We start from the raw sequence: 17,912 nt of genomic DNA on the forward strand, positions 1-17,912 counted from the left end.
GTCTCATGTCTCAGGTCACAGGTCTCATGTCTCTCAAATCTTAGGTTTCAAGTCTCAGGTCTCAGTTGATTTCTCAGATTCCAGGTCTCGAGTCTCAGGTCTCAAGTCTCAGGTATCAGGTTTCAGGTTTCAGATCTCAGGTCCATGTCTCAGATCTCATGTCTCAGATCTCCGTGTCTCTTGTATAAGGACTCAGGACTTAGGTTCCATGTCACAGGTCTCAGTTCCCACGACTTGAGTCTTAAATGTCGTGCCTCATGTCTCAGGTTTATTATCTCAGGTCTCACCTCCCAAGCCTCAGAGCTTAGATTTTTTCAACTTTAAAAAAAAATCCAAGTGTTGTAACCTATGGTTGAGTCACTACCCAGCACTGTTAAGACTCCCCCAATTCTTGCCTCAAGGTCGGCTTTTCGAATTCAAAGGACTACAAGGAAACGCTAAATGATTAACTTTCGAGCATTGCTCGCCCACTTTATTCCCCTTCCTCAAAGGTACAAAAGGCACTTGTCGACGGATCCGCAACACAATATGTAATAGCACAAACTTTCCTACCTCACGCGTCTGGTCTCGGGCCCCTCTTCTTGCGTACACCTCCTCCTCGTTCGGAACCGGAAATATCACGACCTCTTTTTTACGCGCCGAAACTACCGAATTGCTAGGGTGGGTTCGGTTAGCCAAAAGTAGTTCGCGGCCTGCGATCGCAATTCCGTGTCTCCGGCACTTGGTGAGTTTCAGCGGAGTCACACGGCGCTGATGGGTGGTGAGAGGCACGTCGATAACTTCGTGGTGGTAAGTCACGACGCCCTCAAGCAGGAGTCACCGGGCCGTCCACGTTCTGGATGGGCGCGGCGTTCAGGTGAGCTGCCTCGTGAACCGATACCGAAACTCAAGGGTAAATTACGGGGTCCTGGTAGATCTCTTCCACAAACAAACGAGCTTGTTGTTCTCTGTCCCGTAGTTGTCCGTAGTTTGCGTCGGGCTTCTTTCACGGGTTTGGCACTTTTTTCCAATGCGGAACGAATCGTACTCGACCGATTTGGCTTGCCGTAGTACGCGCTCAGAGATACAACTTAATAATCACCATTTTGTTTAAGGTCGATGGCGTTCCGTACCCAGCCGTTAACCCTTCTTGCCCCTCTATCCCTTTCTCCGGTTTCCCCTCAGCAACTCAGCCTCCATAATCTGCTGGCGTGTTCAACCCTGACTCCTCATGCGTGACAGGTGCTGCCATCTGGTGCTGTGTGCCAATATCGTTGTGCGCATATGTTGATTGGCTGCGTTCGAGGCTTTTTCGGGTTCAAAGGCAGATCCGCTCCACTCTACACTTTATCACTAGCACTTCCTCGACATTTACATTTTCCGACGAATCTTGACAATCTTGGCTAGAAACTTTCCCTTGGTTACAGTGTTTTGCATTGAAAAGCATTTTGTTCTCTCAGATACCGTGTAAATTTCCGAGAACCGTGTAAAACAAACTGTGCCAAAAAATCCTTGTAAAAAACCTCCTTTCCTTAATTTATTTTTACAGCTATAAAAATGAAGAGGTTCCTTCAAAATCTAAATTTGACATTTCCTTGACGACAATTTGTTCATAATACTCAAGCCAATAGTTTCCCAGGATGACAGAATTTTTCTCAATTTTTCTACTAGAAAAAAAAATGTTAACGAAACCAAAGTTAAGATTCATTTGTAAAGATTTACATATATTTTCTTCATTATTTCTCTCCCTCTCTCTCTCTCTTCGATTAACTTTTAACATTGCGCGGGATTGCTGTTTCCTTTCAACAATTGTGTAATTTAAGCCTAAGTGTACATTGTTGTGGTTGTTTGTTTACCTTTGATTTTTTAAATTCAATCAGATGGAACTTAGAACAGCCAGTTTGTTGTTTTAAGTTACTTTTAATTTCTTTACCAGCAACACTCTACCTCTCAGCCAATTTTAGTACAGGTTTTGTTTTTTTTATTTTTCTGACAGATCAACACACAAGCTGTTAAGTGTATTTTTCACTGAAAAAAAAAAAAACAAAAACAGATGTTTTCACACCTAGCTTTGAAAGTTCAATTTAACGGAGTGTTCTAAAATAAAAGTTAAAAGTTAGTTCGGAATTTTTCTTCAAAATTTTTATTCAAACAGGATAAAATGAAGCCACACCTTTACCAGCGCATAGGATTTCAATCAGTTAGATCACTGAGGCAAAGGTTTGAAACAAAAGTTAAACGAAGACAAAAGATAATTTTATGTTTGAGTAGTTTGTTTACGAGAACGGTTCAAATTGGAGTAGTACGTTTATATTAGGATCGTTCAGCGGCCCGGGGGATTCCGACTACAATTTGTTTCTCCCATCGATTCGGCCTTCATTGAAGTCAAACATCGATGTAAAATGGTCCGTTTAGTACTCAGTGACTGAAACCGATCAAAATTAATGATCCCACTGTTGATGGACGAATCATTGAAGTAGTAACACTGAAATAAGTTACTGAAACACAAATACTGTTCAATGGAAATAGTCTCGCTCGGAAAATCTGACAAGAACGCTTAAAACAGTGAAGATTTCTCAAAAGGTTACTCAAACTTTTAGCCCAAGTGTAAATTGATTGACTTATTAATCCGTACCGCCATCGTTCGTTTTTGTTTGGTTCTCGGGTATTTTTCCCGTTTACCATCATTGGAGCGACGAAGAATGTTCACATCACTTCACGAGTTCTTAATTAAACCAAATGTTGCTCCAATTTGTTGACGTGACTGACCGAAATCCTATTGGCTGATTGGTGCGATGTGCTCCGAACTCGGTTATTTTCTGTGTTGATTTGTTCCTTTTTCAAATTGTCTTTCGAAACAGTGTTGTCGATTAAACCGACCGACCACGCGTTTTTGCCTTATGATTTGGATTTTAAATTTTGATTAAATAACATCGATATTTACAGGTCGCGATCACTCGGCCGCTAGCTAGGTAAGTGGTGAGTCGGTTTTTTTTCTAGACTAAAATATAATACATTGTCTATCGTTACTGATTAGTCTCTCTGTCTCTTCGATACGGGCGTTCGATTTATTTGTTTTTATATTTTTGTGTTTTCAATAAAATCTTCTGTACACATAATTTACATCCAATCAAATGTTTTGAAAGGTTTTCTTAAATTTCTTACGGTGCTAGCGAGAATCGACTAAGAACAATAATCTTGCAATATGTTTATGTTATAGGAGATTTAGGATTCACTGAGACCACAAACCGAACACCACAGTTCGGCACTTTTATGCTATCATCGCTCGGCTTTCTCTATCTACACAAAACTAGTAACGTTTTTTTAACGGTTCCGAAACTTTCCGAAACACTGGAACTAAAACACGAGGTAAGAAACTAAATGTACAGATAATCACTGGTTTGCACACACTGAGGAAAATGTACCGTTTTGTTTTTACGTGACAATTCAACTACACTTGATTGTGGTTTTTTTTACACATCGTTGTCGTAAAACGAAAACGATCACTTCAAGTCTTATCGGAGGCCATCGTTTGCAGCAATCGACCGTAGGTGGTTAGCTGGATCAGGGTTTTGGTGGCGGCCGCTTGCTGCTCGGCCGCCATTTTGCTATTATTGCTAGCAGTGGCTGTCGTCGTCATCGATGAGGACGAAGATGAAGGTGGCATCGTTTCGGGCGGCCAACCGACAACCGTACCCAGAACCCTGGACCAATATTATTTCTGCTGATCATCGTGGATGATTTTCTTCTTCAGGATGTTCATGTCGTTGACGTTCTCCAGGAACGTCTTGTGCACCGAGAGGACTTTGGCCGTTTCAACGTCCTTCTTGAGCTCTTCCATGTCCCGCTTGAGCTTGGCGCGGCGGTTCTGGAACCAGGTGATAACCTGTCAATCGAAAGTGGAGAAAACAACAGAAAGTTTTCTGTTAGAAGTCGTGGTTTGATTTGAAGGGAAAAGCAAGTTTTCAGGAGTTAATAAAAGTAGAAAACCTACCACTAGTTGCTAGGAGCAACACCATCCAGACGAAAACACTTTTCCACCTGCAGCCGCTGCCTCAAAGTCAGAAAAGAACGGTAAAAAAGGGCGGAGGGAGGGAACGGATCCGGGACAGGGTTTTTAGGATGATCCCTCGGCCCGGTACGCTACCCCTTCGAGGAAAGTTTTGTGCTCCGTCAGCATCTGGACCGTCTGGATGTCCTTCTTCAGCTCCTCGATGTCCCGCTTTTGCTTGGCCCTCCGGTTCTGGAACCAGGTTATCACCTGTGGATGCGCGTTCGGCGTGATCCAGAGATTCCGTGGGTGGATGAAAGTGGGTGTGTGTGTGGATAAATAAACCGCAAGGATGGGCGAAAACGAAACAAAACAAAAATAATAGGATGAGTTTGGTTGTTTGTTGAGATTTTTAAAGTTTTTTTTGATAGTTGATAGAGGTGATAAAAGGAAATTGATTTTTTTTTTCAGTGTATAGGAAGCGCGTTGGCAAGTGACAGATAAGGCACGGGTGCTTTGTTTTATTTTTTTTTCGCGTGGTTGTAGAAAAGTGCTTCGTCTGCTGGATTGTTTGATTTTCACAAAACCGTTTCGAAAGTTTATCTGTTGATGCCTACCTGAGCGTTCGAGAGTCCGAGGGCGGCCGCGATTTCGTCTCGATCCGACGGCGAGAGGTACTTCTGGTAGAGGAACCGCTTCTCCAGCTCAAAGATCTGGTGATTGGTGAAGGCCGTCCGGGATTTCCTCTTCTTCTTCGGCTGCGGCCGGTTGGCGAATAGGTTCAAATGCGATTGCTCTGTTCGAATGATGGGGAAAAAGGGGAAAAACACGATTCAATTAGTTAATTAGCTTGCTAAAATGATTGGTTTTCGGTGGGTTCAAACGACACAGGTTAAGGCAGAGAGAGAGAGAGAGCGCGATGCTATAAAATTATAAAAATTTTATGGCGATTTAATATTATGTGTGCTTCGAAAGGGAAAAAGGGCGTTTGAGAAAAGCCGCCTACTGTTGCTTCTTTTTAGGCTTTTTGGGAGGAAGCAAGTCGGGCGAGATGTTAATTTTGGTAAATGTTGATTTTCGGTAGTCGACATTCGGGCCGGGGCGGTTTCATTGAAAAGGTCGTAAAATGTCAGCCGCCGCCGTCTAATAACAGCACCGGAAAAGGGCTTTCCCCGAGCTTGGGCGCGCTAAACAGGGATAAATTAACACTAATTCATATTTTTCAGACCGACGTTAGCGTGAAGATGATCTTCATCGAGGGGCCGCTTCATTCATGTTAGCGTTTTCGATGGTTTTCAGAAGGTTTCAGACTCAGGTTAGCCGTCCGATTACAGAAATGCCAAAGTTTGCACCGAGCAGCGAGCCAAAACGCGGAGTGATAAATTTTCATAAAATTAACGAATTTACGAGCGGGTCGTAAATTTTGCTCATTTAATTTAATTTAAAATTTGCGCCTGGTAGTAGAGAATCACGGCCGCCCATACGTTTAATGAAGACGATTTGGAACAAAAAAAGAAACGAGAAAAGAAAAGTCGAGGGAATTACTTATTAGTTGTAATTCCTCGGAGCTAAAGAGAAGAGGAAAAAGTATCACAAAAGAATGCGCACGCATTTGCATTTTAATTCGGCGTTGTCCAATTTTTCACGGTACTGACAGCCGCCATGCTTGAACTCCGGACGGACGGCTGCCTTTTGGAAGCGAGCGGCAGCGGTTAAAAAAGCTGTCGTGCTCAGGTGTAATCTCATTAGCAACAATGGCAAAACTTCGCTCTTTTCTTTTCGTTCCATTAAGCACACTGTCGCGTTTCGTTGATCATTGTTGTTGTTGTTGTTAATATTATTCCGCGCTTTGCGTGTTTGCCTTTGAGTGTGTACGCCAAAAAGCAGCCGCCTGTCACACTTGTTAACGATGAGTGGCAATCGAATTGTGCCGATTGTCTTCCTGTCTGCAAACTGTCAAACGGGTGGCGCCCCTCTCGCTGCTACTTCTCCGGGGGGTTTCCCCTATCTTCGAATAACTAATTAATTTTTGCAGGCGGCGGCGGCCGTTCTGATCCACTGCAACAACAGGAAACGTTAAATTAAACGATAATATATGGAACCTTTTCTCGGGTTCCTCATTTGACAAAGTCCTTTATTGCCGGTCCGGGCGGCTTTTCGCCATTTCGGCAAATGACAGTCTTTGAAGAAGCGATGAAATTATTAAAAACTCCAAAAAATGATGCCTCCTTAACCCTGTCGGCTTCGTAAACTATCAATTCCTGCTAACAGATAAAGAAAAAAAGCAGCGAAAGATCAGAAGCCGCCGTAATCGGCTGGAATCATATTTATGCAAATGTGCAGCTACAAACAAACTCGGTGGATCGGGAGAGTCCGCGGAATCCCCCGTCGTCTTCAGGATTTTAATCGACCCAATCGGACAAATTGTCCGGCAAGTGAGAGGCGGCTAATTAGTACAGCAGCCGAAATCGTCACTTCTCGGAATCCATGCAATCGTCTGTCAGAGCAGCGTTTTTTTTCTTGCTGCCAATTTCAACATGTAAGCAACTAAATGAGCCGAATAAGTGCAACTATACCACCGACCGCAGTAAATGGGAAGCCTTTTGATCTGGTCCCGTTTTTTTCCTCATCCCGATTCGCTCCTCGAGCGAGGTAGAAAAAAAACCTTTTGATGACAACCGCCCCCAGTTGCTCTGCGAGCGGCTGTTTGTTTATTGGATGCACCGAAAACCATATGCGGCGGCCGCCCTCGCCTTCGAGCGAAAGTTGGAATCATAATTCAATTTCTGCCACTAACTAACAGCGGTGTTTAAACTCGCCTCGGAAAGAATCATTCGGCTGATTTTTTCCGAGTTTAACTTGTTGTGTGCAGATTGATTTTATCTTCGTTCCAATCATGACGTGATTGCACACAAAACAAAGAGAACAGTTCCGAGTTGATGTTTTCCCCTCCTCGCAGGAATAAAATCACACCAATGAAACAACAGAACGAAGCTTACCGTACACGAATGCTCACGAGCGATCGTTGCCCGACGGACCGAGTTAACATTCCTCGCACCCTTCTCTCGCTCGTTTCCCGTTCCCTTGTATCTATCACTTTTAGCCACGCCCCCATGCGTTGTCCGATTGATGTGTTCGGCTGCCGAACGAAAACGATTTTTTCTTTAATTCGCTGAACTGTTCGTTTGCTTCGCTGATGTTTCTCCCCCGATTGCTGTTTACTCCTGCCGAGTTTACCCGAAGCTTACTTCCTGATGCTTTCCGAGTTGAACTTTAGATAGCATCATTGCAGATTGAGTTTAACGAAATAAAATCGTTCTGCAAAGAAGGGCAAAGTGCGAGTATGTAGACTCGCGATTTTAACATCTCTGCTAACTAAGCCAATCCAACCGACGAACCGATTTCGCGGGATCCGCTAATTAGTGGTCCCTCGACTTGCCCCCGCAATCGTATGAAGTCTTTTTGACCGGGAGCAGCGAGACGATCATGTCAGTTCCACCAGCGGCATTATTACCGGGCAGGCGGCTCAACGTATCGCCATCGAACAGCGGCGGGCACAATTTTATGATAGTGATAATTAATTCGGCAGAACGACTACGACGACGACTAGCAACAAACCGAGTCCAGTCAGGTCCCGGTTGTTACATGGAATCGTTTTTGGTAGCCTGGCGTGATTTTGTTTTCTTTATTTGGGTGTGTAATTATCACCAGCTTTCAGTATCTGCTGATTGGCTAATGGTTAGTAGAGTTTTTGGTTTTCCCCAAAAAAATCGGGCTAACAAATCGTCGTGAGAAGTTAAAAGTGTATTGAAACCCGGATCGGAAAATCTAACCAAAATCGGTTGGATTTCGGTCCGTTCAACCCGTGAATCGGTCGGAAATCCAACTAGAAATCCAACCGAATTCGGACGAATTCAGTGCTCTGGTGACACAAGTTTCCTGACGACGCGACGCGTTGCCAAAAAACAAACTGTCAAAACAATTGGTCCGACTTCCGTCCGGATTTCCAGATCGATTTCTGTCCGGATTTTCAGACCAAATTCGGTCAGATCCCAGGGGTTCGTTTTCTATATCAAAATTTAATATGGCTGCCATCGTAAATTTATAAACTATTTGATTTTTTTCAAAAAGTTCAAGTGAATCGTAAAAAATGTATTTTATTTAACATCTAAATAACACATAACATTTATAACAACAAAAAAACCATTCTTCGGCAGGCTAACACCCTCGCGTTACCTCGGAAAATCTGAATTGGTTTACCGATGCCTTCGACCAGACCTATGTTCTGCTGGCCTTGCGAAGTGTCTTCGCTGGGGATGATTGCCTGGAAAATGGTTTTTGTTCTTAACTATGCTTTAAACTAATGATTTCAAAAAACTTACCTGAGAAGGTTTTTGGAAGAAATTTGATTCGCTTTCCGTCGAGAATGGTACCAGTAAAAAAATGACATATAAAAAACATGATTGCTATGATTGATTGGTGACGTTTCGAAACTAGACGACGCGTCGCGCCATTTTGGTCATGAAAAACTGACCAAATTCAAACCGAATCTGGACCGATTTGAACTGTCAGGTCTTGTCTTCTACGCTGCTGTTAGCAGCAGGAAAATGGTCCGGAAAATCGGACGTTTTTTAACTGACAAGCTTTCTTATGATAGTAATTGGACCCATTGTAAGACGCGCTCCGATCCGGGAATACACGCAACTTTCTTCTGAGTATTTTTTTTTCAGTGTAATTTTAATCCCTCTTAACCTTCCCATGCCGTTCGGGTCAATATGACCCGAAGCGCACATTTAAAATCTCTTTATCATCATTCCAATATACTGAAGAACTAGGAATTTTGACAGACCAAGTATGTTCTATGAAAATAATGATCAAATTAACGTCAAAAAATTGAAATTTGAGTTTTGAAAATCGGTTCATTGGGAAATGAAATACAGCTAAGCAAAGCAAAAATTGGATATCGTTTTTTTAAAGTTAGATTTTTTTCTACCGGAAGATCTGAGATAGCGGTCAAAACTTTCATTTGACCCCTACATATCTATACATTGTCGGATAGATGGATTCTTGACGATTTCAAACATCAATTAAACACTTAAATGCAGAAAAGCTGTCAAAAGTTATGAGCATTTTAAAAATAAAATTGATTTTTGGGACTTTTTACTTTCTGAACCAGTTTCTGATAACTTGGCAATACATATCGACTTTATTTTGAAATTTTGAGTAATAAGAACAAATTACCTACACAATGAATATAATATCATCAAAATCGGTTAACATTTACAGCCAGGAGAACGAAATCAAACTACAACTCAAATTTCCCCGAAACGGATATTTTGCGAACGGCATGGGAAGGTTAAGGGAAAATGATGTTATTAACCCTACTTTTTAGGCACATGTGTGTACGTTGGTGCAAATGACTTTCAAGAAGCTGGGTTAGAGTAACTTTTTGAAACTTTTCGAAACATGAAGGAAATAAAAGAAATGCCAAACACTATCTATTTCTTCATTTCAGGCAAAGCCTACTAAGTGACTAAGCTCAATAAATTTCGAACATGTACACTGCCGGCCAAAAGTTTGGGATCACCCACTAAAAAACATGCAAATTTTGATCGTTCATATCTCAGCCGTCTTAGGACATATTGAAAATCTTCTGATCTCATTTGAAAGATAATGAGCAATAGCTATCTCGGAGGTATTTTGCCCAAATATAATGTTTTAGTTTTGAACTTAAAACTTAACCTAAAGTTATAACATTTTCAAAAAATCGCACTCAATATTCAAAGCCGATCATCTCGGGATAGGGTGGACCAAATCTCAAAATTTGAGTGGCATTAGAATTCCTGTTCTTTACTTCTCAAAACACAATCAAAAATTTTTTTGAAATAATTCAAAAACGTATTTTTAATTAATAAAATAGACACTTGAGTTGTCGTCCAAAAGTTTGGGATCACCTCTTTGTATGGTGAGTTTGGGATCATTCTTATAAAAACATGCAAATTTATTTTATTCATATCTTTCTCATCTAACATCGTATTGCAGATCTGAAAGGTTCATTTGGAAGCTAAGGAATTGTTATTTTTTAATAAATTCATTCAAAAATTATATTTTGAAGTGATAACCATAAAAAAATCACCTGAAATTTATTGTTTTTTTGAAAGTTCCCAGATTTTTTTTATAGTTCTCACCTTAAAATATAATTTTTGAATGAATTTATTAAAAAACAACAATTCCTTAGCTTCCAAATGAACCCTTCAGATCTGCAATACGATGTTAGATGAGAAAGATATGAATAAAATAAATTTGCATGTTTTTATAAGAATGATCCCAAACTCACCATACAAAGAGGTGATCCCAAACTTTTGGACGACAACTCAAGTGTCTATTTTATCAATTAAAAATACGTTTTTGAATTTTTTCAAAAAAATTTTTGATTGTGTTTTGAGAAGTAAAGAACAGGAATTCTAATGCCACTCAAATTTTGAGATTTGGTCCACCCTATCCCGAGATGATCGGCTTTGAATATTGAGTGCGATTTTTTGAAAATGTTATAACTTTAGGTTAAGTTTTAAGTTCAAAACTAAAACATTATATTTGGGCAAAATACCTCCGAGATAGCTATTGCTCATTATCTTTCAAATGAGATCAGAAGATTTTCAATATGTCCTAAGACGGCTGAGATATGAACGATCAAAATTTGCATGTTTTTTAGTGGGTGATCCCAAACTTTTGGCCGGCAGTGTATGTGCGATTTTGTCTGTGCATTTGTCCAGATTGTTTTAGCGAAGTTGAGCGAATGATTTTTTCTCAATTTTGGTTCAGACGGACAAAAATATTGTTCTTCATAAAACTATAAGATTTTTTTTTGAAAATAGTAGAAAAATTGTAAAAGGTATAACGAAACACTGTTTCTAGTCCTAGACATCACCAGTAGCTTACAAAAGCCTACTGTGAGGGTAAGCAATTCAACCTTCAGGCCCAGCACAGTCAAATTCGACTTCAATCTCGAAACATTCGAGTGCCGTCGGAAAAAAACTGAATCGAAAAGTTTGGTTTCACAGAACCAGTTTTCCCCATGCTGCGTATCCATGTTTGTGCAATACGCACAGCTCTCCCTTTTACTAGGGAGAACATCCGACTCTCTGTTCTTTATGCATAGATCACTACCTGCGAATGCCACGCCCCACTTTAGGGACGCAAAAGAGAACGATACATTCAGTCGGGTTGCCTCCAGAATACTATCATCACTAGTAGAATTAGAAAATGCTCTCGCAATCAGTCTGAATTTGTGCTCAGAAACCAGCGGCGGCAGCCATCGCCGCGTGGAGCATTACTAGATTACCCAGTGTGGCACCACATCTCCCCTTCGGAAAAACTAGCACCTCAACTTAATTGATTTTGGAATCATTTAGCCAAAGTTCGGTCCACAGGTGAAGTCGGTCGAAAGAATTGGTTCTTTTGGGGTTCTTTGCAAAAGAACGCGTCTAACGATTATCACCCGAAAGGTTCAAAAAGAAACGAAACAAAGAAAATATTAAGGGCTGAATGCCAAGTACTTAATATGTAGTATAATAGCGCCAGCACTATGTTTTACTTCGGAAGTCCGGACTTCCGACTTCCGACAAAGAAAAGTGAAGTACTAGATTGTCAAAAGTCTGTGTTTTGTTGCCAGTTCATCAGCGACGTTTCTAAAATTTTCATTTAAATTCACATTCGCTAATGAATAAGAACAACGATTGTTGTTTACATTGTCGTTGTTGTCCGTTTGCGGTTGGCGTCAGACATTTGTTTGATTTAAACAATATCAGCGACGATGTCAAATAAGAGACTTTGAGCATTTTAGAAGCAGTTTATGATGACAAACATCCAATTGCTAACTTATAATTTAGAGTTTGACGAAACCACAAAAGCGATGACGATTGATTGACACCTACGGGAAAGTTGGCTGCTTCATTTGGTCAACTCTGTCCGATTGTCAAAACAGAATGGTTGTTTGGGGGAAACAAAGTGATTGTCTATCAAAATGAGATTTTTGGGACACGTCGCTGGTAAACTGCCAGAAATACACAGCCTTCCGACAATCTAGTTCTTCCAACTTCGTAAGTTGGAAGGATATTATCGCACTCAATTTTACTTCGGAAGTCCGGACCACTGACTTACGACAAAGGAAAATGAAGTACTAGATTGTCGGAATTCTGTGTTTTGTTGGCATTCCACCTGCAACGTTTCTAAAAATATTATTAAAATTAACAATATCGCGCCAGCACGAAATTTTACTTCCAAAGTTCAGACTTTCGACTACGGAAATGAAGTACTAGATTGTTGAAAGTCTGTATTCAACTGCCAGTTCACCAGCGACATCTCTAATTTTTTTTATTAAAATTCAGAATATTATCACGCCAGCAAGAAATTTTATTTTGGAAGATCAACTTTCGAAAAAGGAAAATTAAGTACTAGATTGACGAAATTCTGTGTTAAGTTGTCAGTTCATCAGCGATGATTCTAAAATTTTTATTAAAATTCACAACATTATAGCGCCAGCATCGAATTTTACTTCGGAAGTCCGGACTTCCAACTTACTTCCGACAAAGGAAAATAAAGTACTAGATTGTTGGAAGTATGTGTTCAGCTTTCAGTTCTCCAGCGACGTTCCTAAAAATTCAAAATGCACAATATTATCGCGCCAGCACGAAGTTTGGCTTCGGAAGTTCAGACTTCCGACAAAGGAAAATGAAGTACTAGATTGTTGAAAGTCTGTGTTCAGCTGTCAGTTCACCAGCGACGTGTCAAAAAACTTTATTAACGCGCTAGCACTAAATTTTACTTCGGAAGCCCGGACTTCCAACTTCAGAAAGACTTCCGCCAAATGAAAGTGAAGTACTAGATTATCGGAAGTCTGTGTTTTGTTGCCAGTTCACCAGCGACCCCGACCGGCGGCCCCAACCAGCGGCCACCGACAATCCCCTAGATTGTCGGAAATCTGAGTTCAGGAAGTCAGTTCATAAACGACGTTTCTTATACTTTTATGTAAGATTGCAATATATTCGCGCCAGCACGAAATTTTACTTCGGATGTCCGGACTTCCGACTGACTTCCGACGAAAGAAAATGAAGTACTTGATTATCGGAGGTCTGTGTTCAGTTTTCAGTTCACCAGCGACGTTTCTAAAAACTATATTAACGCGCCAGCACTAAATTTTACTTCGGAAGCCCGGACTTACAACTTCAGAAAGACTTCCGACCAAGGAAAGTGAAGTACTAGATTGTCGGAAGTCTGTGTTCAGCTGTCAGTTTTCCAACGACGTGTCTAAAAAAATATTAAAATTCACAAAATTTTTGTGCCATTACATAATTTTACTTCGGTAGTCAAGATTTTCGACTTCCGACTTACTAACGACAAAGAAAAATTAAATACTAGATTATTGGAAGTCTGTGTTCAGCTGTCAGTTCCTTAGGGGACGCTTCTAAAAATGTTATTAAAATCCACAATATTATCGTGCCACCACTAAATTTTACTTCGGAAGTCCAAACTTTCGACTAAGGAAAATGATGTACTAAATTGTTGGAAGTCTGTGTCCAGCTTTCTGTTCAGCAGCGATGTTTCTATTTTTTTTATTTCAATGCACATAATTTTGAAGCAATTTTAATCATTTGTTGTACTAGAACGTTTTTTAACACTCAAAATCCCGAAAGCTCATTTTATACTAAATTTTATCCACTTTGTTTCATACGAAAAGCGCCTTCGGCCAGGGCTAATTTGCCGCAAATTTTCAATAACAATAACTGGTGCTAGCAGCACAAACGGGAATTTGCACAAAAAAAAAACCAAAATGGGTTAACAGTAGTGAACGAAATAAAATTAGACAGACTGGCTCGAATGAACCAACAACAAGCTGCCGGTCCCGTTTAGAGGCTGTGTAAATACAAGTAGGGGCCAGGTTAAATGGCTATCACGCGAAACGCGCCAAGAAAATGACGATGACGATTCTGACAGCCGCTGCTTCTGCTCGTTTGCTGCTTTGTTGTTGTCGTTTTGTTGATTCGGGTATAGGCCGAATTATTGTTTTCACTTTCCGCTAGTTGGTGCAACGAGACAGGCGACCGCCATGCCATTATCACGAAAGATTCGCTCAAGTCTGTGATTTAATTTTGTTGAGCCAAACAAATCGATAGCGGTTCGTTGTTTGGAGCGGACAGCTTTTTTTCCGGACTGAAATGTGGAAATTACAAAAAAATTTCTGGAAAGGAAAAAACCCTCGTTACACCCATAAATAAACGAAAAAAAAACGCTCAGTCGTTACCTTTTTTACAAATTTTCGTAACGAAATAAGGAAAAAAAACAATTGTCAGTGTGGTACTAGATTTTGGAAAAATTTACAAAAAAAACAGCTTTATCCCACAGTGCGGAGCACGCTCGCCTCAAAACTCATTAAATTTGCATGCAAACAGGCTGACACATTTGCTCGGTTGTTATAGCCGGAGCTCGATTTTTTCCGGAGGACTCAACGTCTTCTGCACCTTTCGGTTGCATGATGTGAATAGAAATTGTGCTCACACGAGCTCCAAAACAAGAACAATATTCAACCCAATCGAGTTCGAATGAAGACAAAAAAAACCATATCGCGTGAAGTCCAGCCAGTCAGCCAGTAAAGAACAAAGTGAAATCTCGTTAGGGGCGTAATTATGAAGTGTGTAAGTAAATAATCCCTTCTTTCGCTTCGGCCTCAATTCGTGCGGGCCGTCCCGGGTAATGAGTGCCCGTCCGGGAGAAAATTGTCGTCAATTTTACGAGCCGCCCTTTCCATGCTAGGCGGGCAGCTCGTCAAAACTGATCGATCAGGCTGCATCTGATTAGCCGAGTTAAATTTAACCCATTGAAAGTTTAAAAAAAAATCTTTAGAAGTACTAGATTTGATGAAAATGACTAGAATAGTAATACTAGATTAGTTTTCTTGGTTTAAGTATACACTCTAGTTTATAAAGCACCTTTCAAAATGCCTTGATAGGGAACTGAATGCTTAAATGACAAAAAAAATTAACTACACTGGAATAACTCTTAAACCATTTTTTGAAGGAAACATTCGATAATTTTTTTGTAATCTATCTATATTCAAAGCAAGTAGTGTCTCTGGAGGGTAAAACCACTTGGATTGTTCAACGAGAACTAGAGAACGGCGCTTTCCGAGCCGCTTTCCTTGCCGGAATCGACAGTAAGAAGGCCAGGTTAGTTGTCTCTAAGTGCTCGGTACTCGGAACCGTTTAAGATAGGGAAGCGCCGATAAGCGCCTGTAATTATGATATTTTCGTGAAGGGAAGCAACAGAAGAAAAAAAAACAATCCACACACAAGAACCATAAACATCTCGGAGCCGGGCCGAAAGCCTAGGCACATGATGGTCGTAATGGTGGCGGTAATCTAGATCGTTCAAGTGCCTTGTCGGTGTCTCAGTAAATCCAGGTGCTAGTTGGGATATTTTTTACCGCCGCCACCACCACAGCAGCCGCCGAAGATTGCAAAAGGCGGCGGGTTGGTGGGGAAATATGATTAATTCTGCCCGCCCATCTGCAGCTCCGCGGCCCAGGCAAGAATGTGCACCGCGCAGTTGTTTTTCCCTTATTTTTTTTCGTCAAACAACAATCATTTTCGCCCGGTCATTATTCGAGTCGCTGTGCGGCTTCAACCGCCTAAGACGAATCACTTCCTTCTACGAGGTCGATTTCGTTTTCTTTTCGAGCTTGCATCCAAGAGCTGGAGAGAAAACCGGAGGAAAAAGGTTTATTAATTTAAAAATCATTTACTTTTAACAAAAGTGTTGCTCTTTTTTGCCCCCCTCTCTCGCTCTCTCTCGCTTGCCGGGCTGATCTTCTGCCGCGTCACCCCTTCCTTCCCGGTGGCAATCTGGCAACCCGATGATGATGATGATGATCATGCTTTTATAGATGAGCTGCTCGTTCATTATTGTTATTATGATGATTACACGATGATAATGACGAAAGACCGAAACCTGACTCACTGTGCCGTTTTTTTTTATTTCGGTGTGTTCATCTTCTCTACCGTCGCTCACACCGGCGCAGCGCCTTGGCTGGAGGCACTCGGCTCGCTGATGGTGGGATATATTAACTTTCAATTTTAAGGATGAGTGCGATCGGGCCCGAACCCTTTGAAGTTTGCCGCCGACCGGGAATATGGAAAACGATGCGAAAAAGTTCCAGCTCATTCCGCCTCAAATTGGCCCACTTTACACTAGCAGCAGCAGCAGTCAGACGAAGCCGATCGCATAAAAGGTCGTTCTCGGATGGGGTAAATTTCGGGCGATGCGCTTGTCAATCACGCAAAAGGGTCATCCCTCTAAATGGCAAACGATTAGGCCGCTGGAATGCCTTTGTTTGACACCTTGAACTTCGTCTTTCAGCTTCGACGTACAAGTTGAACTGATAGGTGACTCAAGGTACGACCCATCGGAGCTCTCTCAAAAATTGACAGGTGAATCGATGGGAACCCTACCTAAACACTTAACAGGGGCGCCATCTGCCTACTTCCTTGGCGTGTCGTAAGTTCCTCTTAAAACAAGCTTCGCCCAACATTATCAATTAGTGTCGAGTAGTTTTGGAAATTGTTTTCCAACAATCTTCAAAAGTAAACACAACACCCAACGAAAAGATTACACGCACTGTTATCTCCCAGAAACAAAAGTGCCGCTCTTTCGGAGAAGTCGAGTGACACCGAATTCGGAGGCATTCGAAATCCAGCCGGCCGAAACCCCGGTGATATTGCTCTCATTTTTTCCCAATTTATGGTAATTACTTTCCTCGGGTTCTGTACATCCCAAGCATACGAACATCCATCCTCAAGTGGTCGGGCGTCCGTTTTCAATCAACACAAGTTTTTCAACCGTCTTTGGTTGATTTTTTCCTTCTTTTACGAATGAGGTAGCTGGAACCTACATAGATGAAAGTGGAGTACGCTGTTTGCATTTTGCTCTGCGTTTGAGTTGTTGTTTTGACTCTCACAAAAACATGGTCCCTCGGGTAGGGTTACACATTTTACGGTCCACAGCGATCGGTTTGGGAAAATATTTTGACCGATGATGGGACCAACATTGTTTTTTTCCGGTGTGGTCCAATCGTTGTTCGAACACACGAACTACAAGTGCCACCCGGGTGGGAGAAAGTTATTGTTTTTTCGTTCCTTTTTCTTTTTGATTTTGTGACAAATTTGCATCATCTTGGGTGGTGTTAAGGACGTTTGTCTTCTTCTATTGGAAGACTAAGTATTTTACTCACACTTCTTGCGGAGCGTAGCTTTTTCACGAAGCTTGGGAACTGAAAAAATCAAGAAGATGAGTTTCCAAGAAATTTGAGGACACGAGTATTTTTGTACCAGGTTTAGAGCTTGACAGAGCTTGTTACGATTTTGATTGGTTTCAAGATTTTTCATCAGAGGTTAAATTTTCCAGCTTTTTTCTAACAATACCATACGCTAAACTCGATATAAGTATTTTTGTTTAATTGGTTAGACTCTACATTTTAGGTTGTTTCTTACACGGCAATCAGATAAATTCAGCTCTGTACCCAAGCAACCAAAAGTCGCATACTTACACATGGAATTTCCAAGTTCACATTTGGCTAAGAAAAGGTGTTTTGGGACTTTAAGGTGTTTATTTTACAGGAAAGTTACCTAGAAATTTCCAGCTCTTTCCGAAAGGTAAAAAAGTTGATAACATGTCTCTCACTATGCTCTTAAAAGATATCATGCGTCTACGAAGGACTTTCTAATGAATCGACAAGTTCACATCTCGAACCTTTAGGAGATTTTCAAGTGAATTATCAAATATTTTTGAAAATCACTGTCAAAATTTTTCGGTTTATTTACATCACAATGAATAAAAAACCAATTTCCTGTTCGTGATAGCCATGGAAGACCAGTTTCTCAAAATGTTGACC

The 17,912-nt window shown here is 41.0% G+C and overlaps 1 protein-coding gene across 2 annotated transcripts in view; it reads right to left on the bottom strand.

Annotated features, from left to right (window-relative positions):
- Positions 1–1,676: 1,676 nt before the first annotated feature.
- LOC129740647 (homeobox protein B-H1-like) overlaps positions 1,677–17,912 on the bottom strand; it is a 48,371-nt gene continuing 32,135 nt past the window's right edge. Inside the window, exons 2-4 of one of the 2 annotated variants that reach the window (XR_008736316.1) lie at positions 4,588–4,766; positions 3,974–4,240; positions 3,727–3,865 (exon numbers count right to left, since the gene is read on the bottom strand). Coding sequence is in view for 1 of the 2 variants with exons in the window: in XM_055732395.1 (XP_055588370.1) it covers positions 3,695–3,865; positions 4,588–4,766 (350 nt within the window). In the remaining variant the exon portion in view is untranslated. Of the gene's footprint in view, positions 3,866–3,973; positions 4,241–4,587; positions 4,767–17,912 lie in introns of both variants that reach the window. The other variant, XM_055732395.1, reaches the window with a different exon arrangement.

Source organism: Uranotaenia lowii, chromosome 1 (assembly GCF_029784155.1).
Source record: "Uranotaenia lowii strain MFRU-FL chromosome 1, ASM2978415v1, whole genome shotgun sequence".
NCBI lineage: Eukaryota > Metazoa > Arthropoda > Insecta > Diptera > Culicidae > Uranotaenia > Uranotaenia lowii.